Source organism: Sphaeramia orbicularis, chromosome 11, assembly GCF_902148855.1.
Source record: "Sphaeramia orbicularis chromosome 11, fSphaOr1.1, whole genome shotgun sequence".
In the NCBI taxonomy this organism is placed as follows: Eukaryota; Metazoa; Chordata; class Actinopteri; order Kurtiformes; family Apogonidae; genus Sphaeramia; species Sphaeramia orbicularis.
Genome location: NC_043967.1, coordinates 31057631 through 31085405, shown reverse-complemented (window position 1 = coordinate 31085405; position 27775 = coordinate 31057631). Strand labels below are relative to the sequence as shown.

Below are 27775 nucleotides of genomic sequence, written 5' to 3'. Positions count from 1 at the left end.
ATCCTATACCCTAACCCTAATCCTATACCCCAACCCTAACCTCCTAACCCTAATCCTATACCCTAACCCTAATCCTATACCCCAACCCTAACCCTAATCCTATACCCTAACCCTAATCCTATACCCTAACCCTAATCCTATACCCCAACCCTAACCCTATACCCTAACCCCGTAACCCTAATCCTATACCCCAACCCTAATCCTAATCCTGTACCCTAACCTCAACCCTAATCCTATACCCCAACCCTAATCCTATACCCTAACCCCCTAACCCTAATCCTATACCCCAACCCTAACCCTAATCCTATACCCTAACCCCCTAACCCTAATCCTATACCCCAACCCTAACCCTAATCCTGTACCCTAACCTTAACCCTAATCCTATACCCCAACCCTAACCCTAACTCTATACCCTAACCCCTAACCCTAATCCTATACCCCAACCCTAACCCCCTAACCTTAACCCTAACTCCTAACCCTATACCTAACCCTAATCCTATACCCAAACCCCTAACCCTAATCCTATACCCCAACCCTAACCCTAATCCTATACCCTAATCCTATACCCCAACCCTAACCCTATACCCTAACCCCGTAACCCTAATCCTATACCCCAACCCTAACCCTAATCCTGTACCCTAACCTCAACCCTAATCCTATACCCCAAGCCTAACCCTATACCCTAACCCTAATCCTATACCCCAACCCTAATCCTATACCCTAACCCCCTAACCCTAATCCTATACCCCAACCCTAACCCTAATCCTATACCCTAACCCCCTAACCCTAATCCTATACCCCAACTCTAACCCTAATCCTGTACCCTAACCTTAACCCTAATCCTATACCCCAACCCTAACCCTAACTCTATACCCTAACCTCTAACCCTAATCCTATACCCCAACCCTAACCCTAACCCCCAATCCTAACCGTAACCCCTATCCCTAACCCTAACCCCTAACCCTCAGTGCATGGTATTTGACGCGCCGTGAACATACACACTTATATAAAAGCTAATAATGCATATAAATAACACGCCAATTAAAAGTGGCGTGAATATTTACGCAATTTCATGATCTCACGTTGGATGGGAAGACTCAAGTTTCTCATGAACTATGAAATGTCCAGATCAGAAGTAACTTTTCTCCTGCCACCTCCAGAAACCGTACCGATTTCTCTGTTCTTTTGGAGTATGTATAGGCCTGTACTCATGCAGGTTTGTGTTGGTGTCTGTGTTAAAACGGGAACGGTTCATTTGTTAACATTAGCTAACACTAGCAAGTTTCACACTGTTGCTGCTGTAGAGGAGCATCAGAGAAGAACGAAAGAACCTCAGAGCACACACGAGGACTTCAGAAATCAGCATACAGTTTAAGAAATAAATGTTCAAATGTCGACAAATGACTGCCTCCCTGCACAGAACACAAACTTGTGAAGCATGTGCAAATGTTATCGAACTCATTTAACCTTCAGATGTTGCCAATACTAACATACATGTGCGGATCATCTACCTGCCACTGCAAATCCAAATGGTCTGCCTTCCATTCTGCTCACAGTCAAACTTTTCCAAACAGCAGTTATTGAATGTATCACCCGTGTATCCACAACGGATCGCTTCTTTTTTTTTTCCTCCCAAAAAAAAAAAAAAAAAAAAAAAAAAAAAGGAAGCAGCAAACAAATGAACTCATTTACCCTTCATGAGCTGTGAGTCAGATCATTTTTCACCCCCCCCCCCCCCCCCCCCCCCGTCCGTCCCACACGCACATTTTACTCAGAAATGTTTGCTATGGTGCCACATGTCACACTGATGGCCCTTGACTGAATGTTACTCTATAACGCAGATGGCTCAGCGCACACATCATCACCCTCGACAGACAAACAGTGTGACGTTTTATTTTTTTTCTCGTGCCCCCCCCTCCCCCCCAAGTCCGCCATCAGACAAAAAAAACAAAAAAAAACCAAGGTGGATTCAATAGCGATGGTGATTGGGTGGTCTCTCGGCGTTCTGCGCGTATAGCCGTGCTTGGCTTCCAGGCGTCATTTGCTGCATGTTGCAGTACATGCTGGCCATTTTCTCTGTCAACAGTGCCATGTTCTCCTACGACAGGGACAAAGACACACGAATTGCACTACTCTCTGTGTAATACAATATAAGAAAGGCTGTGTTCCGTATTTGTGAGATATCCTTTGCAATAGGTTCTTCTGTAGGTCTGATGAACAAATGCCATGTACCATATTCCTTACAGGAGATTATTCTATCCCATGTCGGCCATGACGTCTTCTGTCACCATTCTGAAACCGATGTCTGTACAGTATGGGTCCCCTGTTTTCAAGATGAGATTGTTGAGATTTGTTCAGAATGAAATGAACATTTTACATAACATTTTACATTTGTATGTTTTCTTTTCTTCTGTTTTTTTTTTTGTTTGTTTGTTTTTAGTTATTTTTTTTTTCAGTGTGTGTGCATGATTTGGTGTGGATGACTCACTGGCTAATGCAGCCTGGGTGAAGCCATATCACACTTGAATAAAAACGATGAGCCTCCTTCTGAAACCCTCTGTCTTCTTCTTACCGCCTCACCTCAGCCGTGAGGTCGCTTAGTTCCTTTCATAAAGTCTCACACGGGTTTTCCATTTTTAAAAACATTCAGTGCCACAGTTTTATTATTATGGCATTCATTAAAACTATGATTTCCAAACGCGCCATGGGCCACTTCCTCAAACTGAATCATTTCCAGATCAACTGTGAACTTATTCATACTTTACTAATTCATTCACACCACCTCAAGGTAATATTTGATTTAATTAAAGTATCATATAATATTTGTAAGAACCCTGCTGTTTTTTTATTGAAAAGAACTAGTTTAGATAAGTGGCCTTCTAACAATTTAAGCCAGAGGAAACCGGCCTCCCACAGTGTTTGCTAATAAATACAAAGAAACGCACTGAGCTTGATTAAATATAGCCTTTAAGGCAGGCGTCGGTTCAGAGTAGAGACACATTATAGATGCAAAAGAACAGAGAAGCTTATTTTTTCACAATATTTTCTTAAGGTTGTTGGGTTTTTTTATTTTTACAAAAACACAACACAAATCAGTAAGTTAAACCTGAAATGTAATGTTCACATTTAATGACAAAAATCTAACTCTATTACATATCAAATAGGGTCTAATTTCACTCTTCTACATCAAATAATAATATTTTTTCCTGAATGACACAGTGATGAAGTAATTTCATTTCAGTAAAACAATTTAAATCAAAAATATTGAGGTGAACAAACGTTAATATAAGGATATTAGCGTGTTGACCCGTGGGGATCCACAGGGTCTAGTGGTAGTTTTTATACTGTTGTGTATTTGTACATGCTGTACTGCATTTGTCCAGCAGTCACCGCCAAAAGATTCTGGACATAGCAATGTTATAGTAACTCTATTGCATTCCAAAATTACTAATATCTCCCAAAATGCTGGTCCTCTCATCTTGCCATTTTCACTAGTCTGTTCCTTGACCAAAAATACAGAAGTATGACAAACAGCAGCAGTCAGCTCTTTCTGGATTTTGTATGAATCCCTGCACACACACACACACACACACACACACACACACACACACACACACACACACGCAAACACACATGCACTGGCTTTTATAATATACATTAGATATCAACTAAAATGTGTATTATTAAAGGTGCAATGTGTAAGATTCTGGACACACCTTTACTTCCCATAAATGCCACTGTTTTAAACATATGTACATTTGTTTCCATAAACTTGGTTGAGAATATATATTATAGCTACACTGATAATTATCAGTTAAATACAATATAGTAAAAGTGTTCAGAGAACGCAAACCTCTGCCTAGCACCCCAAACAGTGTGCATGTGTGGATCGACTATTTCTTTTTAAATTCAACAGTTTCCAGGTTGTTCCATACAGCAGAAAAAGTTGAAGCTTGGTACCAGTCAAGTGTATGTCAAATTATATTCAATTCCAATCAATATTTGTTGAGTTAGAATGAAAAATGCGTGGTAAATGGGATTTTCAATGTTAAATTGAAATGTCCACAGAGTCCACATTCCACAGTGGATGTGGACAATTTTGTGCCAGATACAAGATACTGTTCTAAGCTACATGTGGATCAAATTGGAGGCTAATCGGAGTCGTTTTGAATTTTTTTATGAATTTTCGAAAATTGCTCAATGGTGAGAGATAGGAAAATTGTAGATTTTGTGACCTTGCTGTGACCTTGAACTTTGGCCTACTTGGCCCAATATTCAGTAGGTTGATCCCAGGGTCTAGGCCTATCTGTGGGTACAATTTGGTAAAGATGGTTGGAATAGTTTTCCCGTAAAGTTGTTAACAAACAAACAAACACACAAACAAACACACAAAGCAAAGTGATCACAATACCTTCTGGTGGAGGTAATGAATGACTTCAATAGAATACAATCTTTATTTTGTCAGTCAAGGTTCACACACGTAAACATGCACCACAGTCTGAAATTTGTCTTCTGCCTTTAACCCATCACTAGATCAGGCACAACACACTCTCCATGCCAGGAGCAGTGGGCTTGCCATATCAGGCACCTGGGGAGCAAATGGGGGTGTTAAATGCCTTGCTCAATGGCACATCAGCCAACAATTCTCTGCTCGTCCAAGGAATTGAACGGGTGACCCTTCGGTCACAAGCCAACTCTCCAGTCATCTAGGCCTTGGCATGATGACGCCAAACTCATACATTTTGTTTATGTCTGTTAATGTTTTGTGTAATGAAGCTGCACCTGAAACATCAAATCCAGGCATGATCTGCAGTAGATGGAGGTCAGCACAGATACCTTTAGGAGGCTGATCAGACCAGTGTTATGGACAAATCTACACCCTGTAAAGAAAACACGTCAACAACCTGAGTTAACACCGAAGGTACCTGGAGTTTAAAACTGAGCTTGTTGTTGCTGCTTCATCTTCATAACAGATTTTCCACACTTTAACAACAGTTTGTCTGAGCGACTGTATTAGTTTTTGTGTTGTTGTTTGAGATAATTTGTGAAGTGCAGGTCGTGTGGAAGGAATTATTTTAAAAAATGGTGGAAGAAAATATCTGTTTAGAAAATTATCTGTGTTTGTGTAGACAGGGCATTAATTATCTTAACTTTGCATAGTTGAGCGGCACCATAAAGCTTAATTTAATGTAAAATTAGTTCTAATCAGCCACAATAACTGAAGTTCAGGAGTTCATTCATATTCATCATGGCTCAGCAAAGAGGCTCAAACATGTGAGAAAAACTGAAGAGATTGAACAAGATGAGAAAATACAATAATAATAATATTAATTATAATAAAATAACAGTTAAACAGCAAAGCCTGGAACAGGGAGATACATTTGATAGTCTAGTCATTCAGAACAGAATGGACCGAAAGAGAACAGAACGGAACAGAATAGAACAGAACACAGAATAGAACAGTTTTATAAATGAATAGACATCATGAGAGAAATCCTGTTGCATCATAAAACTCAGCTGAGTTGAAAACCCCCCAATATATACATATATATATATATATTTATATATATATATATATATATATATATATATATTTTTTTTTTTTTTTTTTTTTTTTTTTTTTTTTTCTTAAATGTTAAAATGTGAACCACTGCAAGTTAAACCTCCTTAAGTGTAAGTTTCAAGTCAAAACTTGGACACATTTTAATTCTTCAAAAGTTCAAAGTTCTGTTTCAACATAATTGAAGTGATTCTTGGTTTGAATACAAATACAAATATACTGTAATGTTATTCTTTCTTTCTTTCTTTCTTTCTTTCTTTCTTTCTTTCTTTCTTTCTTTCTATTTTTCTTTTATTTATTTATTTCGAGCATGCAAAGAAACAAAATAAAATAAAACAAAATAAAACATTTAAATGGACAGAATCTATCTCCAAGCACATACAAGTCTGAGTTTTGCATGGTTGAAAAGGAGTAGGAAGAAGTCTAAACTTATTTAAGTTATTTATTGAAGTGTGAAAAGGAAAATTTATTGCTAACCATGGTTCAGTCAAGTTTAAAAGTTTGTATTTATTAATGTGGGATTTAACATTAACCCATAAAGACCCAGTGGTACTTTTGTGTCAGTTCCCAAATGAATTTTCCTCAGTATTTAACCTTTCTAAAGTGACGACTGACGATTTATTGTAATATGATCTCCTGTATTTTGCATTTCCTTGGTGTAAATCATGTATTTTCCTATATTTAATTCACTGATCATGTAGATGTTCATAAAAACTCAGATTAAAGTTGAGGGTTATTATTCAAAACAGAGAAAACTGAATAAAAAGTGACTTTTTCAGCAAATACATAAATAACTGAACATAAACCCAGTGTGTCCATTCACTGTCATTGATCTAAATCCATGGGTTTTACTGGTGAATCAGTGTTGTAGAAGATGATGGTGTTTCCACAGTAACTACGGAGCCTCTGAACGCCCAAATGGGTCATATCTGATGACCATGAAAAGATGACAAACTGCATTTGACACCAATTATTTACATGCATTGATAGAATTAGTGGATCAACAGGTATTAAACAGTTTAGATCAGTAGATGATTCTGGTCAGCGGTGGATGTTTGGGTCTTTATGGGTTTAACCCTTTCATGCACAAATCATGAGAACCTTAATCAAGATTTTTTCCCTGACTGTTTTCATTTCTCTTTAATCATGATTTTTTCATGATTGAAAAATTTCTTGTGAAAAAAAAAGTTAAAAAAAAAAAAAAAAAAACATTTAAAAACAAAAAAGTAATAATGATAAAAAAAAAAAATTCTCATGAACCTATTTTTCATGAAGTTGCAAAAATGTCCACTCAGCTGGACGTCAGCTGGCGTTTAATTTTTGAAGCGATGAAATATGTATTTACTGATAAATTGCGTGAAAACTATAACTATTATGCTCAGGAGAGATCTACACAATGTTACCAATTCATGTCAGAAAAGATATGTAATGTGTTAAAACTTTAATAAAGATATGTGCAAAAAACCAAAACAACAAAATCCATGAATATACAAGAGAACAGCTGTAGAATAACTGTCCACTGTAGTGACCAGTATGCATGAAAGGGTTAAACAGACGAATGCCTGTTCTTCAACAGTTTGACATTATTTTGTGTTCTGAGTGAATGTGACAGCAGAAGGAGCGGTGGCGTCAGTCCGTTCGTCCTTCTGTCCTCCTGTCTCTGAGTGACCCGTGCAGTGCAGCTGGATGTTCAGTAGGTGGGACAATGAGCAGGCAGCATCCCTTTTTATCCCTTCCCACACTGCAGTAATTATACTGTCAGCCGTGAACGTCAGGCAACGCAGAGGCCAACACAATAAGAACAGTGGCAGAGGGGCGTTCAGGCCTTCTGTTGGCGCTAAGCCTGTAATTTTGCATCTTAAATGATCATGTAAGCCGAGCCAAGTTGTTCTGCAGCGGGACCATCTCCACCAAACCACTGATATGATAGAGCTGTGCAATAAGCAGGTGCTGACATGCCAGAACGACACAACAGATAACAGAGAGATTTTCAGCCACGGTCGAGTCTGTCTGATGAAAAATAGATGGACTGCAGTCTCATCCATCGCAGGAAAACTCTGCTTCCAAAGTACAATAAACGAAGCTGACACGGGAGTAATGAAACAAAAATCTAAAACAAGCTGCAGTCTGAAAGTGATTAAGATCTGCAGATTTACCTTCAGGCGAAGCAGTCATTGTCTAATCCAGCATCTGTGAAGATATTTACAATGAAAAACTATTAGCAGCAGTTATGGAAGAGCAGGCTTTGATCAAACTTTAACTATAGTTAGTGTAGACAGGACTGCTGATATGAAGATGGAGCTTTTTTTTTTTTTCATCCAAAATTCAGTTGTGTCAACGTTATGACGGCTGGATTAGATTTAACAAATAACACTAACAAAGTATTGTATTTTTAACCTGCATGGGGCTAGATAAGATACGATATGATAAAAGAAGAAAATATAAGATTAGAAAAGAAAAGAAAAGAAAAGAAAAGAAAAGATAAAAGAAAAGATAAAATAAGAAAAGATAAGATAAGAAAAGACAAGAAAAGAAAAGAAAAGAAAAGATAAGAAAAGAAAAGATAAATTAAGGAAAGAAGATAAGAAAAGAAAAGATAAAATAAGAAAAGAAAAGACAAGAAAAGAAAAGAAAAGATAAGATAAGAAAAGATAAAAAAAAGAAAAGATAAGATCAGAAATAAAGAAAAGATAAGAAATAAAGAAAAGAAAAGATAAGATAAGAAGATAAGAAAACAAAAGAGAAGATAAGAAAACAAAAGAGAAGAAAAGATAAAAAAAAAGAAAAGAAAAGATAAAATAAGAAAAGGAAAGATAAGATCAGAAATAAAGATAAGATAAGATAAGATAAGATAAGATAAGATAAGATAAGATAAGATAAGATAAGATAAGATAAGATAAGATAAGATAAGATAAGATAAGATAAGATAAGATAAGATAAGATAAGATCCACTGTGGTGAAATTTCACAGTTAACAGCAACAACATACAACACACAAGTGCAGGGAAAAAGACAGGTAGAAAAGCTGCAAATGAATGAAAAATGAAAGTATAAAGGGAAAAATAAGAAATTTGGTATTTATATAATTATTTATATAAATAAATAGAACAAGTGTTCAGAGAACGCAAACCTCCCCCAAGCACCCCGAACGGTGTCCATGTGTGGATCGACTATTTCTTTTTAAATTCAACAGTTTCCAGGTTGTTCCATACAGCAGAAAAAGTTGAAGCTTGGTACCAGTCATGTGTATGTCAAATTATATTCAATTCCAATCAATATTTGTTGAGTTAGAATGAAAAATGTGTGGTAAATGGGATTTTCAATGTTAAATTGAAATGTCCACAGAGTCCACATTCCACAGTGGATGTGGACAATTTTGTGCCAGATACAAGATATTGTTATAAGCTACAGGTGGATCAAATTGGAGGCTAATCGGAGTCGTTTTGAATTTTTTTTATGAATTTTCGAAAATTGCTCAATGATGAGAGATAGGAAAATTGTAGATTTTGTGACCTTGCTGTGACCTTAAACTTTGGCCTACTTGGCCCAAAATTTAATGGGTTGGTCCCAGGGCCTAGGCCTATCTGTGGGTACAGTTTGGTAAAGATGGTTGGAATTGTTTTCCCGTAAAGTTGCTAACAAACAAACAAACAAACAAACACACAAACAAACACACAAACAAACAAACAAACAAACACACAAAGTAAAGAGATCACAATACCTCCTGGTGGAGGTAATAAAGAAGTGACAGATAATATTGTACATTTATTCATTTTAATAGTTGTGAATATTAGCTTCATTTTTGCTCCTTTGCTTCACATCAGAAAGGTTGGATTATCTGGTCTGTGGATCCAATCTTTCTTTGTGCAATTTACATCAAAAATAAGGGTTTAATTAGGGTTAATTTTCCCATCAGGGTAGTGACTTAGACCTAGGGTAAAATGCAGATAAGTGAAAGATCTGTTTAGTCGTATTAATAATCACCCGGTGTTTTTAACTTCCACTCCAAAAACCATCCTTTAAATGTAAAAGCAATAACTTTTGACTGTTACCACTGTGATTATTAACACTGGCTGATATCATGATGATGTTTGTGTCCAGTTCTAACACCAGACACAATCCTGGGTGTGTTGGATATTTACAGCAATGTGCAAAAGTCTGTTCTTTACCGTGTTTTAATGAATTTACATATTTCTTACATTTCAATTTATGTCATTTTATGACAGCAACATACTTGCCTCCGTGGACTAAAACTCATTTCTCAACTTAGTGTATGTTTTTTATTGATGGACTTAACAGTAAAACAAATTACACTGTTGGCCTTACAGTTGGAATAACATTTTTTTTTTACTTCCTTTCACAAAATAATTGTGACAATGTGATTTATTCTTAAAAGATGAAGTGTAACTGGGGCTCAGTATGTAAACATTAAAACAAGGTCAAAGGTCATTACTGATGTGCATAAATAGGAATAAAACTAGGAATGTGTCTGAAAACCAAATTTTTCCAACTTTAGGGCCAACAGTATATTACATTTTTGTTCATTTTATTTATTTATTTATTTATTTATTTATTTATTTATTTATTTGTGTTTGTTTGTTTATTTATTTATTTGTTTATATGTATGTATGTATGTATGTATTTATTTATCTGTGTATGTGTGTATGTATGTATGTATGTATTTGTGTGTGTATGTATGTATGTATGTATGTATGTATGTATGTATGTATGTATGTATGTATGTATGTATGTATTTATGTATGTATGTATGTATGTATGTATTTATTTATTTATTTATTTACTTATTTGTGTGTGTATGTGTTTTTTATTTATTTATTTATTTGTGTTTGTATGTGTTTATTTATTTATTTATTTGTGTGTATGTATGTATGTATGTATGTATGTATGTATGTATGTATTTATTTATTTTTCATTAGTACTTCTACACCTAAGCCTGGTTTATTTAATAAAAATCTGAGGTTTAATTTAGATTTTTTTCTCTATCTTTACTGTTATATTTAATATTAATGCAATATACTGACAGACATAAACATAAAAAAGATTTTCTGCTAAATGTAACACTGCATGATAAAGCAATATGGCATTATTACGTCACTGAATAAGAAACTATACCCAGGAAATACTGACTAAATACTGATATAGGAGTAAAGTCTAAATCTAAATGCTAAAGCAATCATGAGAGTTGTTTTTTTTTTCTGAAATATTGCAGTGTTTCCTACAGTTTTGACAGATTCTTCTAATATTGACTGTTGATGACCGTCACACAGAGGTAGACTCTGGCACCATCTAGTGGTGTGTGAAAAAAAAAAAAACACACTGATGCATGAGAATTTCACATGATAATTCCAGCAGCAGCTTGTTATTCATTCCATACATATGCATAGAACTGTAGTGAGGTGTGTGTTCAGTGTGTAAACTGTCTGAAGATCATTTAGAGATCACCTCCTGGACCGTGACCCTAATCTGCTTAATGACGTTAAGGCTCTGCTAAAGTCCACTCCCACTACCTGGGCCAGGTGGCACGAAGAAAACACACAGAGGAACACAAACAACAACATTCTACTGCACCACAACAAAAGAATTCAACACACGTCTGAGGGAGATGCCGTCCAAATCAGTGAGTACACACACACACACACACACACACACACACACACACACACACACACACACACACACACACTGACCGACAACCTGTTGTGTAGGTTTTAACAGTGTGTGGAGGTGGACACTGGTGATGTGTTCAGTGACAAGTGTGAAGCCTTGTTGGTACTTGTTTCAAACATATGACATGTATTTATTTTGATGTTAAACTGTCACCTTAATGCAATGTCTATTACATATTTATACTGTAAACTGCACATATTTATACCAACAACCATAGATTTGAACTGTGTCATGTTTATACTTTGTACCTTAGTTCCCTTCTATTTAGATTTGTTTATTGTTAACTCCTTTATTTGTACGTTTTAATGTATTGGACACTTTACACAAATGTAAACAAAATGTAACTGGACTGACCTATTCTATTCTATTCTATTCTATTCTATTCTATTCTATTCTATTCTATTCTATTCTATTCTATTCTATTCTATTCTATTCTATTCTATTCTATAATTTCCCAGTTTGGGATAAATAAAATCTATCTATCTATCTATCTATCTATCTATCTATCTATCTATCTATCTATCTATCTATCTATCTATCTATCTATCTATCTATCTATCTATCTATCGATCTATCTATCGATCTATCTATCGATCTATCCTGTAAAAAAAAAAAATCTGTAATTTAACAGAATTTTCATTGTTTATTTTACAGATTTTTCCTGTATTTTTAAGATACAGGAAAATATCAGTGAAATTACAAAAACAGACTGTGATTTTACATGTCAAATGTAAAATAACATGACCAAACTGTAACTGTGAATAACCATAACATTTCCATTTTTTAAAAGAAATTTTTTTCTTTTTTCACTAAAAAATACAGTTAAAATACATTTGCAAATGTATCATAATTTCACAAATATTTATTTTCTATTTATGAGTTTAAACTGTTAATTTAAAGTTTAATACTGTAAAAATAAATAAATAAATAAAATGAGATAAAATTACTGACAATTAACTGTAAAAGAAGGATTTGCTCTGTAAGTTTAACAAGACTTGTTTGTTGATTGACAAATATCTTGTGTAATTATGGGAGGTTTCACAACAAAAATGTTGATAAACTGTCATAATACACTTTTTGTCAGTAGATTGTACAAGTTAATCTCATTGAAAATTATTCCTATATATATTTATAGGTAATTTGATTGTTTTAATACATGTAAATATTCTTTATTAAACATTAAAAAGTAAAAAAAAAAAAAAAAAGCAAACTCTCATGTAAAGTTAGGGCAAAAAACTGTATTTTAATTATGGAAAATTATTTTTTCGGCACCCCTGCTGCCGGAGTATTACCGTTTTTTACTTTTTTTTTTTTTTTTTTTTTTTTACAGTCTATCTATCTATCTATCTATCTATCTATCTATCTATCTATCTATCTATCTATCTATCTATCTATCTATCTATCTATCTATCTATCTATCTATCTATCTATCTATCTATCTATCTATCTATCTATCTATCCCAGGGGTGTCAAATATGCCGGTTTTGGCCCCCGGCCCGCCAAAGGGTCCAATCCAGCCCCCGGGATGAATTAGTGAAATACAAAAATTACATCAAAGATATTAACAATCAAGGATGTCAAAATACATTTTGTTCAATTCCATCTAATGTGGGTCAGACCAGTAAAATACTACCATAATAAAGTATAAATAATAGAAACCACATATTTTTCTCTTTGTTTTAGTGTAAAAAAAAGTTAAATTACACAAGAATGTTAACATTTACAGACTAGCCGTTTACAAAAAATGTGAAAAACCTGAACAAATATGAACAACCTGAAATGTCTTAAGAGATTTAAGAGTAATTTTACCAATATTCTGTCTGTTATTAAATGTTTTTTGCATTTGTAGATCCACTGTGATCTGTCCATTGTAATGAACATGTAAAAATGAGAAGCTGAGGCCAAATAATGGCATAAATTGTTAAAATTGCATTTTTTTTTCTTAATAAATTTCATTTTGGTCATGGTTCATGTTTTTCCATATTTTTTTAAAAGACAGTTTGTAGATGTAGAAATTTTGAAAATGTAATCTTACTTTTTTCACTCTAAAACATAGAAATTAGACATACAAATTTTGGAATTGATATTATTTATGTATTATTATGTTATTATTTTAATGATCCGGCCCACTGCAGGTCATATTGAGCTTTAAGTGGCCCCTGAACTAACATGAGTTTGACACCCCTGATTTATCCACTTATTAAAAGACTCTATTAACCCTTTATAGGACACTCATAAAATGCAAAATTTGTTACTGGACATAACAAGACCTTATGTTTCAATTTTTATTGTCATGTACAAATTCAAGGTCAATGAAGTTATCATATTTGATTCCTTCCCCATAAGGAGAAAAAAAAAATCCAATAAGTATATATATATATATATATATATATATATATATATATATATATATATATATATATACAAATACAAGAAAAACATATGTAAGGTGGAAGAAACATGTATTTTAGAACATTAGACCAACATTTGCATATCCACTGTGATCTATAAATTGTGATGCATACTGTATGTGTAAATGATAAACTGAGGAATAATGTTGTTAAAATTGGACTTGTTGTTCAGATGATTCATATGTTTTAAAGGATAATTCATAGATGTATACATTTCCATTGTGTCATATTACTTTTCCCACTCTTTTTTCATGCACAAAACATAAAGAAAATTTGAATTTGTCATTATTTATAGGTTATTATGTTATTATTTTACTTATTGTAGTCCCTGAACTAAAATGAGTCGGACACCCCTGGGGTAGAGGATAAAATAATAAATGCTGGTAAATGACTTATAAAAGGTGAGTTACAAAAGAATCCAAAAACAGATCTAGGTTTTTTAGTTCTAAAAAAACATGCGTTGGAAATGCTGTTTAAGGAGGTAATATTTACAGCGTATGTAGAAATTTAAGACATGTATGACTGTGGACGATGTTATTCACAAATTACTATGACTCTGTTTTGTATATATTTAATACTATTACTTTGATAGTAGATGGTGGGACGGTTTCTCCTGTTATTGATGGTTTTCTACCTTGAAAAAAGCAAATAAGTTTTACATATTAATGAGCTGTAGGCTTGAGGTGAAAATGGTTTATATTAAATGTACAGTTATAGATCCAATTAATTTTAAAGTACATTTTGGTTCTTATGCCCTTTCAGAAACCTGTATTTTCAATTAAGTAAAGTATCTGAAGTTTCAGGTGACTACCTAATTTAGTTGTTCTTATATATGAATAGCCCATTTCATTAGAATAAGAATAAGAAGAAAACAGATTAAAGTGTGTCTTTCAGCACCGTGAGGCATAGAGAACCAAAGACGCTGATTATTTCAGTAATGATAGCGGCACACTTTAATAGTAGTATTAAATATGTGCCAGAAAAACTTCTAATTTTCTATTTTTACAAAGGTGAGAAGGCAAACAGAGCTGCTTCTAAAGGTTTCAACTGTGGGTTCTGACTAAGAAAATGAAAAAAACATGAAATGAAAATGAAATCGCTGTTCTGTTTCATTACTTTAATTACTACTGCGTCTGAAAGCGTGACAGAAACAGCAGATATATTCATAAGATACTTGATTTAGCTCTTATTTAATATTATTCTTATCAGTAGGAGTTCAGGCAGGAATCATACATGAGTGATGGCCACGTTTTGCATCATCTATAATGATTGAAGAGTCAGAAAGATAGAAAATGTAGTGTATTATTCATCTTTTAGAGACTCCCCCAAAATCATATTTTTTGGGAAAGGTCATGTCTTATGAACAGACAAATTCCCCATGAGACCTAAGTTAAAATTAACAATAAACAGCAAAATAAAACACTATCAGCTATATTATCTTATAAAGGCAAATTACTGATATCAAACCGATACAAGCCTTTTATTAAGATCAGCTCTGGGTTAGTCTAGACCTACAACATCCAATCCATTCACACTTTAAGACACAGGTGTCAAACATGCGGCCCGGGGGCCAAACTTGGCCCGCCAAAGGGTCCAATCCGGCCCGTAGGATGAATTTGTGAAATGCAAAAATTACACTGAAGATATGAACAATCAATAGTGTAAAAATCATTTTAATTCAGGTTCCATACATACACATATAAACCAATTAGATCTCAATCTCAAACCCAACAGAATCCTCCAGGAGCAAACACTTATGACTGGTGACAGTGGTGAGGAAAAACTTCCTTTTAACAGGGAGAAACCTCGAGTACCACTTTTATTTCTTGTCAAAACTGTGATTTGTTCCTTAATGGAAAACAATATTTGAACCTCATTTGCACACATTCGTAACAGTACTCATAGCATTACACTGATGTTGTAGTACTTTATTCATTTTTCCATCTGTACTAATACTACGTTTAAACTAGAGGCATGAATATGTTATCAAAAATGTTTGTTTGGTATCATAAGACTTTTGCCATAATTTTTTTTTAATATGACAATTGTCATTTCCTTCAGTCACATAATTATTAGAACTTAAATGTAATGCCCTGTAAAGGTTTTCCACATTTTTAATTTGATTTTATTTAGTCTTCTCAATGTATAGATATCAAGTTATGCAAAGAAACATCAGTCAGCAAAAAATAATAATAAAAAAAACCAACAAAACTTTAATATGCTCTTAGATACAAATATACTGTTGCCCATGAAGTCGGAATAATTTTGTTTTCAGGCCCATTCCTCTTTTTATTCCTATTTATACACATCAGTAATCACTTTTGACTTGGTGCAGTGTTTACATACTGAATATGTCAGAACAGGGTGAATGAATGGACTCAAATGCACTGTACTGAAGGGAGTAAACAGGTTTATTAACATAAAATAAACAAAAACATGCATAACTAAAAAAAAAAAACCTGAGGGTGGAAACAGTGAGAGTGTGGGTGAGGCTGTGGAGAAGTGCTGACAACAACAGCACCAGTGAAAGCAGTGGCAGCAGTAATGATCCAACACCACCCTGGAGCAGAGGAGCCCCTACATGGGCCCAGACTGAGATCTGCTCCAGGTGTGGTGATGGCAGGTGATAATCATTAATGAGTCTGAGGGGGGGGGGGTCTGTGGCTAAGCATGCCAGCGCACCATGACACTAGTCGGTTTTTCATTGGACATCTACGCAAAACTTTCCCCAATATTTACTAAATGTCAAAAAAACAGAAGTGCCTAAAGTAGGTTTTTCCATTAAATCACAAATGCGATGATTTGTTTATTTATTATCGTGAGATAACACGAGAAGTCATTCCATAAACATGGCAACGAACATAAATATTGTGTTGATTTACAGATATATTCATTGTTATTATATATCACCCCTCTATCCCATACTAAATTAAAATATGATTTGGTTTCCTGGTGTGTCCACACAAACCGCACCATGTTTCTTTTTAACCCTTTCATGCATAGTGGGCACTACAGTGGACAGCTATTCTCCAGCTGTTCTCTTGTATATTTATGATTTTGTTGTTTTAGTTCCATATCAGCCAACACAGTGGACACTTATGCATCATACCATACACTGACATTCATGCCATTACTGTAACTTTCCTGTTCTTAATAAGCCTGATCTGCACTAACATATTTTAGTGTAAACCAGTTGCTAATTGTTATTAGACTGTAAGTAACAGTTTTTTTCTAAAAACAAAAGGTGTTTTTTTGTTGTTTTTTTTTGCATATTATCTGAGTGAGTAATAACTAGTATTAGTGTGTTAAAATGTGAGAAAACATCAGATTAGCAGCATTCAAAATGTTTTTAATTCATAGTTTTCACACAGTATGTCAGTAAATGCATGTTCCTTTGTTTCAAAAATGTCATTTTTAATCTGTTCTGTTGTTTGTTCATGCAAACCTGTGCTGCTACTCATTCTCTTTGTGTGCTGCCTCTTGGCCAGGTTGCTATTGTAAATGAGAATCAGTTCTCAACTAACTTACCTGGTTAAATAAAGGTTACATTAAAAAAAAAACAAAAAAAACATGGTTTCAAGCTGGGTGGACTTTTTTGTAAATCCATGAAAAATAGGTTCATAAAAAATTTTCAATCACATTGTTTTATTTTCATGCCAAAAGAGGAATAAAAACACTAAGGGGGAAAAAAAATCTAGATTAAGGTTCTCATAATTCATGCATGAAAGGGTTAAACTCTTCTTCTTCGCTTGTTGTAACATCTGTTAACATCCTTTTTTTAATGCACATGACTCTAGTTGTGGAAAAAGGTCTTTCCTTTGCAGTTTTGCGCTACATCCAAATAACACCTCTTGCCAGCACAAAAACTTTTAATAGAAAACCGAGAGTTTTGATGAGATTGTCATTTTTAGATAAGGTAAATTTTTATACTCAAGTTATACTCACACAGTGGGCTCTATACACAGCCCCACTACTTCCTGAACTTCAGGAGGGTCCTTTACTTTCTGTCTTTCATTATTGGACACACTGATTAATCCAGATGTGCCAAATTAATCAGTAGTTACAACAAGAAGTAGCAGACACACCTGGATTAATCAGTGTGTCCAATAATCAAAGACAGGAAATAAAGGAGCCACCTGAAGTTCAGGAGGTAGTGGGACTGTGAATAGAGCCCATTTGAGGGTCAGTGGAAAAGCGACTACTGAGTCCCAGTTACAGTTAATCAAGAATAAATCACACGATCATAATCACTTCATGATCAGTCACAATGGTTATGAATTATGTCTAAAAAATCGGCTCTGTCTAGTTCAGGGGGGTCAAACTCCTTTTAGTTCAGGGGCCACATTCAGCCCAGTATGACCTGAAGTGGGCCAGACCAGTAAAATGATAATAGTGGAAAAAAGGTTAAATTATATTATGAAAATGTTTACATCTACAGAGTTTCCTTAAAAATTCATATGCTCCTCATTTACACATGTATTACAACTTACAGACCACAGTGGATCTAAAAAAACACACAAAATATTTAGTAACCAGCAGAAAATTGGTAAAATTGCACTGGCTTTTTTTAAAGACATTTCAGGTTGTTCATATTTTGTTCAGGTTATTCACATTTTTTGTCAAAGGATAGTTTGTTAATGTAAACATTTTCAGGGAAATTCCCTTTTTTTTTTACATGGAAGTGAAGAGAAAAATTAGTAGTTGTCATTATTTATAGATTATTATGATAGTATTTTACTGGTCTGACCCACTTGACATCATACTGGTCTAATGTCTAAAATAATTTTAACTTCATCGATTGTGAATTTCTTCAGTATAATTTTTGCATTTCACAGCTTCATCCCAGGGGCCAGATTGAACCGTATGTTTGCCACCTGTGGTCCAGTTAAACAGAACACATTTTTAATTTTTTTATACTTACTGAAAGTACAACATGACATCTTTTCCTTTCACTATAACACAGTTCCTTCAAGTTTTTTCTAAGGGTAAAATAAATTAATCATTTTTATTTAACCTTTATTTTACCAGGAAGTCCCTGTAATTGATGTCTGCAAAAATAACTATATTTTAACAAATCTCCTCACACATCGTTGGGTGAACTTCCTAAATCCAGACACTGTATCATTAATTATTACAGTATTAAAACATGCAGTAAATTGTAAATGACTGCTAGATATTGAAAGTTCTAAGTCACAGGTGTCAAACATGCGGCCTGGGGGCCAAAACCGGCCCACCAAAGGTTCCAATCCGGCCCGTGGGATGAATTTGCAAAGTGAAAGTTAGGGCATCAAACTCAAAAATAATATCATAATAACCTATAAATAATGACAACTCCAAATCGTTTTAGTGCAAAAAATAACGTTCAGTTATGAAAATGTTTACATTTATAAACTATCCAAACAAAAAAGATGTGAATAACCTGAAAAAAAAACGAATTTGTTAAGAAATATAAGTGCAATTTTAACAATTTTCTGCCTGTTACTAAATGTTTTGTGCATATGTATTAATGATAAGTTAAGGCATAATATTGATAAAATTGTACTTATATTTCCCAACAAATTCTGTTTATTTCAGGTTATTCACATCAGCGGTGGGTGGTTTTTTGTTAATCAGTAGGGTTATTTGTGGTTTATATTAAATATGATCATGTATTTTAAATGTAAATTGCCTGGGTACAGGATTTCAGTTGTCTAATTATGTCAGTTAATTATAGTTGAAGTAGTGACTTTGTTGGGTCTAAATATTGTTAATTGAGTGTAATTAATTGGATTTTTTGTTTCTGCTTATTCTATTTATTCAGATGTGTAAAATACAATATATATTATATATTATTATATATTTCTTGTTAATCAATTTAAATTAAACAATTTTTGTATTGTATTTTATCTATATGTAAATATCTATTTTTCTATATAATGGTGATTTTGTATTTACAGCATTTTGTACTTATTGGTCAATTAATTATTGTTTGTTTTGTGTTGTTTATTGTTAAAGGTTTTCCACCTAAAGATTAAAGACCATTACAGCATTCAGTGTATGTGCATCCAAACAACCTGTGTCACTGAACTTTAATAAAAGAGAAAAAAGAGGAAAAAATCATCCTGGGAATCTTTTCAGTGAAGTCCAGTTGCCCAAACCTCCTCCAGACGTTTGCGCTTTTTTCCAAGTTGGGGCAAACAGCAAAAAAAAAAAAAAAATCAAACAAACCAGAACAACTTGATACTTTTTGTTTGGATAGGTTGTAAATGTAAATACTGGCATAATTGAATGTTATTTTTTGGACTACAACAATTTGAAGTTGTCATTATTTATTGGTTATCATGCTATTATTTTACTGGTTCCAGCCCACTTCAGATTAAATTGGGCTGAATGTGGCCCCCCGGAAGAAAATGAGTTTGACGCCCCTGTTCTAAGTGCTCCAGAAAAATGGGTAAAAGGACTTAGCCTACTAAAAGTATATTTTCTGACCTTTTTATGGTCAAAATAAGAAAAAAAGTCCAGGCGGATCATTTCAGGCTTAGGGTAAAAGGGTTCATGTGCACACACTGCTGTAGATCTGCACTTCTTTACCTTAACGCTTTGCTTTATACTTGAGGAAAAGGCATGAGTTTGAGAAAGTGTGTTTTCCATTCCATCACTTTTGTCAGTGATAGTGATCCTGTATGAGTCACTGATGTCTCTTTTGTCTAGGGGGCTCCCCCGAGAGAAGAAATGTTGACCATCCAAGTTAAAAATACCAAGTTGCATTTGAACGGTCAAAACCTCCAACTGGCGGCTAAAAATGGCCGCAATTCAAAGACACCTGGCCTCCATCTGTCAGCAACACATGGAAAGGAGGCAGTGGGTCGCCTTACAGCCCTGCCACCGCCGACCCACCACGCCACCACACAGTTGGACTTGTTGCACGAGACGCCCAGGCCCGACCCGGAGAGGGAAGCGGTCCGGCGGCCTGTGAAACTCGCCCCACTGGAGCTGCCAGAGGAGGTGTGTAGGAGCTGGTGGACCTGGACACCGCTGACCATTACATACTGATTATAAGGCCATGTAGCAGGAAGTAGACAGGTCCCACTGATACTTTTTTTTTTTTTCTTCATTTATTTATTTGTATCAGACATGTAAATAGTTATAGTCCATAGAGTATAATAAACATTTGAAAAAATATATAACAAAAAGGGTTATAAATATAAAAACAACATGCATGCACACACCCTATCTTCAATAACAAGTATAAAGATGCTAGTGCCAGTATTTAACAAGTGTAGAATCAGCATAAAAGTCAGAGTTAACAATTGTAAAAATCACAACATTTCTAGAGTGACTTAAACGCAGTATAAAATTCAAAATTGCTTTCCGTAATATCTCATAATAAGAGCAAACATTATTAACCCTTTCATGTACGAATTATGAGAACCTTAATCAAAAAATTTTTCCTGAGCGTTTTTATTCCTCTTTAGGCATTAAAAAAACAATGCGACTGAAAATTTTCTTCTGAAAAATAAATAAAAATAATAAATAATAATAATAAAAAAAACATAAAAAAGATAATAATGAAAAAAAAAATTCTTATGAACCTATTTTTCATGAAGTTGCAAAAATGTCCACTCAGCTGGACACCACATGTTTAATTTTTGACGCATAGAAACATGTATTTACTGATAAATTGTGTGAAAACTATGGGGAGGGCTTGTGATTCTGGGGGTTTATTCTCAGGGGAGATCAACATAACGTTACCATTTCATGTCAGAAAAGATATGTAGTGTCTTAAAACTTTAATAAAGATATGTGTAAAAAAACAACAAAAAGAACAACAAAATCCATGAATATATAAGAGAACAGCTGTAGAATAGCTGTCCGCTGGAGTGACCAGTATACATGAAAGGGTTAAAACAGAACATACCACTAGCACTACAGCTACGATAAAAACCATGTATAATACAGAATGCATTGTTAAAAGCAACTCTGACTGAGAGAGCAGTACATTTAAAATGAACCCGTAAGTAACAGAGATAAATATTCAAGCAAAAAGATATGAACAAGAACAAAAATAAAACCTGCGAGAGATAAAATTACTCATACCATAACGACTCCTAACCTTAGTTTGAATGTCATTATCATCACTAAGATTATCAGATACAATATGTCCAAGGTACTTGCAGGTTTGGACATATTCTAATGGAAGGTTATGATACAAGTTTGACTGAGAATGTGTGTCTGTAAAGGCTTGAAAACAGTCGGAAATGACGGAAAACTTGACACATAAGGTTTCACTTATACCTGTAAAGTTTGATAGACACATGTATTAGGTCCAGATGCTCAAAGAAACCTCTTGGGTCCTGTAAAGATTTAGCATTAACATTCGAGATCTCCGAAAAACAAGTGTCCAGCTGTTAGTCTGTTCACATCCGGTGTCAGAAAACAACAGTACATGTGTTTTATTGATTTTTTTTTTTTTTCCTCAACATTTTATTAAGACAACAAACAAAAGAGCATACCTGGAAAGCAGTCAAATTCCAAAATTACATATTGTTAGCCTTATAGCATAATTGCCAAAGTCATGTTTTTGGCCAAATTGTGGTATCTGCATAAATGAAGCAGCAGTGTTAGGAAAGTACAGTTACACAGATTTCACAATTTGTCCAAAAATAGACAATTATGCAATGCGGCTAACACAGTATTGTATAGTAATAAGGTAATAATACTTCACTACTGTGCTCAAGAATGTTTTGGGTGAATTTGTACTTTACTGAGTATTTTTTATTCTGTTTACTTTGACTTTTACTTCACTACATTTCCTAACTCAATTGCATACTTCTACTCCGATGCAGAGTATTGTTACTCATTACAAAAAATAAATTAAAGGAAATTTGGTGTTTTCACAGCTGAGATTACCGGTGACTGCAACAAAGTCAGGATTAGTCACTGGGCCTAAACGACGGTCTCACTCAACCTGTCGGCAATCTGTTGATGTGAGCAGCAGCGTAATAATAACAATTCTGACTGCCTTTGGTTGTAATTAACATTTGTACACTTGTACTTTTGCTTTCATTACTTGAGTACATTTAATTGTAGATTACTTGATTTACTTAACCCATAAAGACCCAAACAGCCACTGGTGACTGACACTATCTACTGATGTAAACTGTTTAATACCTGTTGATCCATTAATCCTATCAATAACTGTAAAAAAAAAAAAAAAAAAAAAAAAAAAAAGGTGTAAAATGCAGTTTGTCATCTTTTCATGGTCATCAGATATGACCTGTTTAGACGTTCATTGGTGCCATAGTGAACGTGGAAACACCATCATCTTCTACAACGTTGATTCACCAGTAAAACTAGGGGTGTAACGGTCCACTTGTTTGTATCGTACCATTTTGGTTCAGAGCCTTCAATGCAATACAGAGGTGTACCAAGTGAATACATGTAGCCTGTGTGAAGAATGCAAACACTGGGAAGCAGGGTGGCCACAAGCAGAACCTGTGTACATGGTTTTCCCTATATACATTTTGCAGTTGCACCGCTGCTGAATTCTCAGCGCCGCTGCAAAAAAACCCAAAACACTTTATTCTGAGGCTGGGGCGCTGATAAAAGGGGGTGAACATGACAACAGAGAGTATAATGCCGCGTTTCCACAACATAGAACCAGCTCAACTCGACTCCATTCGGCTCGACTCGGGTACCAGGTCCTATTCCTGGAGACCATTTCCATTATAGGATTCTACTGACTTTACAGTACCTGGACGTCATGCGGCATGTTATTTCTGTGTCGTCTGCTCAGAGATTCGCTGATAAACTCGCTCGTTGTGTGTTATCTCGTCTGAATTTTTACATCAGCCACCAAAGACTGAATCTCTTCAACAAACCATTGTGTAGTTTTCAGGCTGTCATCATGTGGATTAATGTACCGCTATATTTACTGTCAACTTCCGCATCTGTTTTTTTGTAAAACGGTGGGTCACAGAGAAAACTGTCTGACCAATCAGTGATCTGCAGTGTTTACACGTCACGGTTTAGTATCACTTGGAACCTCGACGGAGGTGATACCAAAAAACTAGTTGCGGTAGTTGTTGTTTCGGATGCCTCCTGGACGCCTCCCTGGGGAGGTGTTCCGGGCATGTCCCACCGGGAGGAGACCTCGGGGAAGACCCAGGACACGTTGGAGAGACTATGTCTCTCGGCTGGCCTGGGAACGCCTCGGGATCCCCCCGGAAGAGCTGGAGGAGGTGTCTGGGGAGAGGGAAGTCTGGGCATCCCTGCTTAGACTGTTACCCCCGCGACCCGGCCCCGGATAAGCGGAAGAGAATGGATGGATAGTTGCGGGTACCAGATTCCAGGTCCTTTTTCGTAATGGAAACGCAAAAAGGCTGAGCCAAGTCGAGTCGAGCCAATACCACGTCGTGGAAACGCAGCATAACAGAAGCACAGAAGCTGGGTCGGATGTTGGAAGCATGTTAAGTTTCACTTTCAGTTTTCGTTAGTTATGGAGCGCACCCGCCCATGCCCCCCTCTTCACTGGTCTCTTTCACTGTATCGAAAACATACCAAACCAAAATTTTTATGTACCGTTACACCCCTAAGTAAAACCCATGGAGTTGGATCAATGACAGTGGATGGAGACACATGTTTTTATGTTCAGTTATTCGCATCTTTGCTGAAAAAGTTACTTTTTCTTCAGTTTTCTGTTTCTGATATAATAACCCACAACTTTAATCTGATCTTTTATGAACAACTACATAATCAGTAAATCAAATATAGGAAAATAGATGATTTACACTGATAAAATGCAAAATAAGGAGGATAATATTATGATCAAGGTTATAATAGTTTCAGATTTTTCATTATAGTTTAGTTTTATTTAGTTTTTACGTTTTTTCTCTAATTCAGTTAGTTTTAATTCATTTTTAGAGCAAGTTTGCTAGTTTTTATTAGTTTTCTTTTTTTTTTTTTGCAAATGCTTAGTTTTAGTTTAGTTTTAGTTTTGTTGTATCTTTTATCTTCTTCACCATCATATTTAAATAAATCCCAGACAGGACTCTGCTGCTTTCTCCAAACATTAGTCTACATGTTTCCAGGTAGAGTGGGGACCAGAAGACGACTCTAAACAACAAGTGACGAGAGGTGATGGACCGTGAAGTGTCGTATGGTGCTGCTAGCTAAAATTGCTAGAGCGAAATAAATCGATTTCGTATCAATCTGACATTGACAAAGACTAAAACGAAGGGAATTTTATCCACAATTTTTATATGTTTTAGTTAGTTTTGTAAGCACACAATACAGTTTCAGTTAGTTATTGTTTTTTTTTTTCTTTTAATCATAGTTTTTATTTATTTCAGTTAACGAAAATGTTTTTTCAATTGTAGTTTTTGTCACTTCGTTAGTTTTCGTTAACAATAATAACCTTGATTGCAATTAATGGTGAAAAATCCCTTAAGAAAGGTTAAATATAGAGAAAAATTAATTTGGAAACGGCCACAAAACTAACACTGGGTCTTTATGGGTTAAGTACAGTAAATACTAGTAATGCTACTTAAGGACTTTAACTTGAGTCGCATTTCAGTTGGTGAATTTTTTGGTAGGGTATCTGTACTCCTACTCAAATGTGACTTTCCAGTACTTTACACACTGGGCTGATGATATAATACATACTTATCACCCTATGCTCTTGCTATTTCAAGTCATTCCACTGTTACTATCCTACTAATTTTCTTTCTATTTTATGCTGTATTTTCTTTCTTGTAAACCACTTTGTGACTATTACCTCCAAACAGTGCTATATTAACTGTATTTACTTATAGGTAAGAGAAGCTCAGAAGCAGAAACTGAAGTGTGGGCAGCAGGAAACCAAAGCCGTCCCCTGTAAGCCAGATGTGACACCGAATGAGCCTCGTACAAGGAAGCAGAGCCGGGTGAAGTCTGCGGTGTGTCCGTCTGCTTCCACTGAACCAGTCAAAGCCCAGCAGCCTAAGAGACTGTCGAGGCCTCAGCTGAGTCACCCTACCCTCACGGAGCAAAGCGGAGGCCGATGTCTGGAAGATGTGGTTTGCCAAGGAACCCCTGCTCCTTTGTGCATCAAACCGGTCCCTGTCTCAGTTTTTCCTCAAATTAAAGCTCAGGTTGGAAGAGGCAGAGCGGTGACAGGTCTTAACCCCAGCAGCTCGCCACTACAGGAGGGAGGGAGGAGGAGGCTGAGGCTGACGAGGGCGCCATGTCTCCAAGAGGATCAGAGCAATTCAAACCCGTCAACAGGGGGATTATCTGCAGATGAAGGCAGGTTGGCCCAAGGTGTCCAAGGCAGAGGGCAGCGGGCAGAGAGGGCACCGAGAGGCCACACTCAAGCTGGGAAAGGCATCAAAGAGCCTCCCACAGCCTCCGGGGACTACAGATGTGCCGGGAAGAGCCATCAGGATGATTGCGGTCAGCGGTCTGTACGAGGCACTCTGAACCGACAGGCGGCTGGAGGCGGAAGCAGCGAACATGCGCTCGAAGGTGTAAAGCCACATGCTTCGAACTGGAGATTAAAGGGGAAAAAGCCCTTGATCACGAACCATAACAATGTGGTGGCTCTAGAACGTCTTCAACTCTAATTCAATATCTACAACTTGTACATGGGACTAAATGTGTTCATGCTTAACCCATAAAGACCCAGTGCTACTTTTATATCAGTTCAGCTAAATCAGTTTCAAATGAATATGTCTTTATATCTAACCCACAGGTGTCAAACATGTGGCCCGGGGGCCAAATCCGGCCTGTCAAAGGGTCCAGTCCAGCCTTGGGATGAATTTGTGAAATGCAAAAATTACACCAAGTTGTTAACAGTCATTTTAGTTCAGGTTCCACATTTAGACCAATTCAATCTCAAGTGGGTCAGGCCAGTAAAATTCTATCATAATAACATAAATACCCACAACTCCAAATTTTTCTCTTTGTAAATGTAAATGTTTTCATGTATTTACACTAAAACAAAGTATAATTTTGCAAAAATATCTGAATAACCTGAACAAATATGAACAACCTAAAATGTCTTAAGGGAAGTTAAGTGCAATTTTAACAATATTCTGCCTGTTACTAAATATTTTGTGTGTTTGTAGATCCACTGTGATCTGTAAGTTATAATGTACATGTGTTAATGATAAACTGAGGCCGAATATTGTTAAAATGACACTTTTTTTTCAGTTTTTTCATATTATTCACATTGTTTGAAAGGATAGTTTGTAGATGCAAACATTTTCATAATGTAATTTTACTTTTTTCGCTCTAAAACATAGAGAAAAGTTTGGAGTTGACATTATTTATATATTATTATATTATAATTTTACTGGTTCGGCCCACTTCAGATCAAATTTAGCTGAATGTGGCCCCTGAACTACAATGAGTTTGACACCCCTGATCTAACCTTTACCACCATCTATTTATATTATCCTCTGTATTTCGTATTCTATCAGTATAGATCAAGTATTTTCCTATATTTAATTCACTGATCATGAAGATGTTCATAAAAGCTCAGATTAAAGTTGAGGGTTATTGTACTAAAACAAGAGAAAACTGCAGAAATAGTGACTTTTTCAGTAAAATATATTAATTGAACATAAACCAATTGTCTCCATCCACTGTCATTGATCCAACTCCATTGGTTTTACTGGTGAATCAATGTTGTAGGTGATGACGGTGTTTCTGTGGTAACTACGGAGCCTCTGAACGTCCAAATGGGTCATATCTGATGACCATGAAAAGATGACAAACTGTATTTTACACCAATTATTTACATGTATTGATAGGATTAGTGGATCAACAGGTATTAGACATTTTAGATCAGTAGATGACTAGGGTCGGTGATGGATGTTTGGGTCTTTATGGGTTAAAGAAACTGGAAATGCAATCCAAAAAAAACAAAAACAAAACAAATATCACATTCTGCAAGCTCATCAGTAGACTAGTAAACAGACAGTATGTTTACATGCACAGCTTTGTCGAGCTATGACCATAACTCAATTAAACCATTTAATTGGACTGTTGTCTTAGTCCCAGTCTATATGTACATGAGTATAATGGATTTATTGTTGAAATCATGTTGCCTCTACAATAGGTGATATACACTCTTTCAGTTTGTTACCAGATCACAA

At 35.3% G+C, this 27775-nt stretch overlaps 1 protein-coding gene across 1 annotated transcript; it reads left to right on the top strand.

Moving 5' to 3' along the window:
* Positions 1-11089: 11089 nt before the first annotated feature.
* LOC115428341 (uncharacterized) lies at positions 11090-26378 on the top strand. Its single transcript, XM_030147336.1, has 3 exons — positions 11090-11197; positions 20349-20642; positions 25451-26378. The coding sequence occupies exons 1-3, from the start codon at positions 11183-11185 to the stop codon at positions 26237-26239; spliced, it is 1098 nt and encodes a 365-aa protein (XP_030003196.1). The 5' UTR covers positions 11090-11182; the 3' UTR covers positions 26240-26378.
* The last annotated feature ends 1397 nt before the right edge of the window (positions 26379-27775 follow it).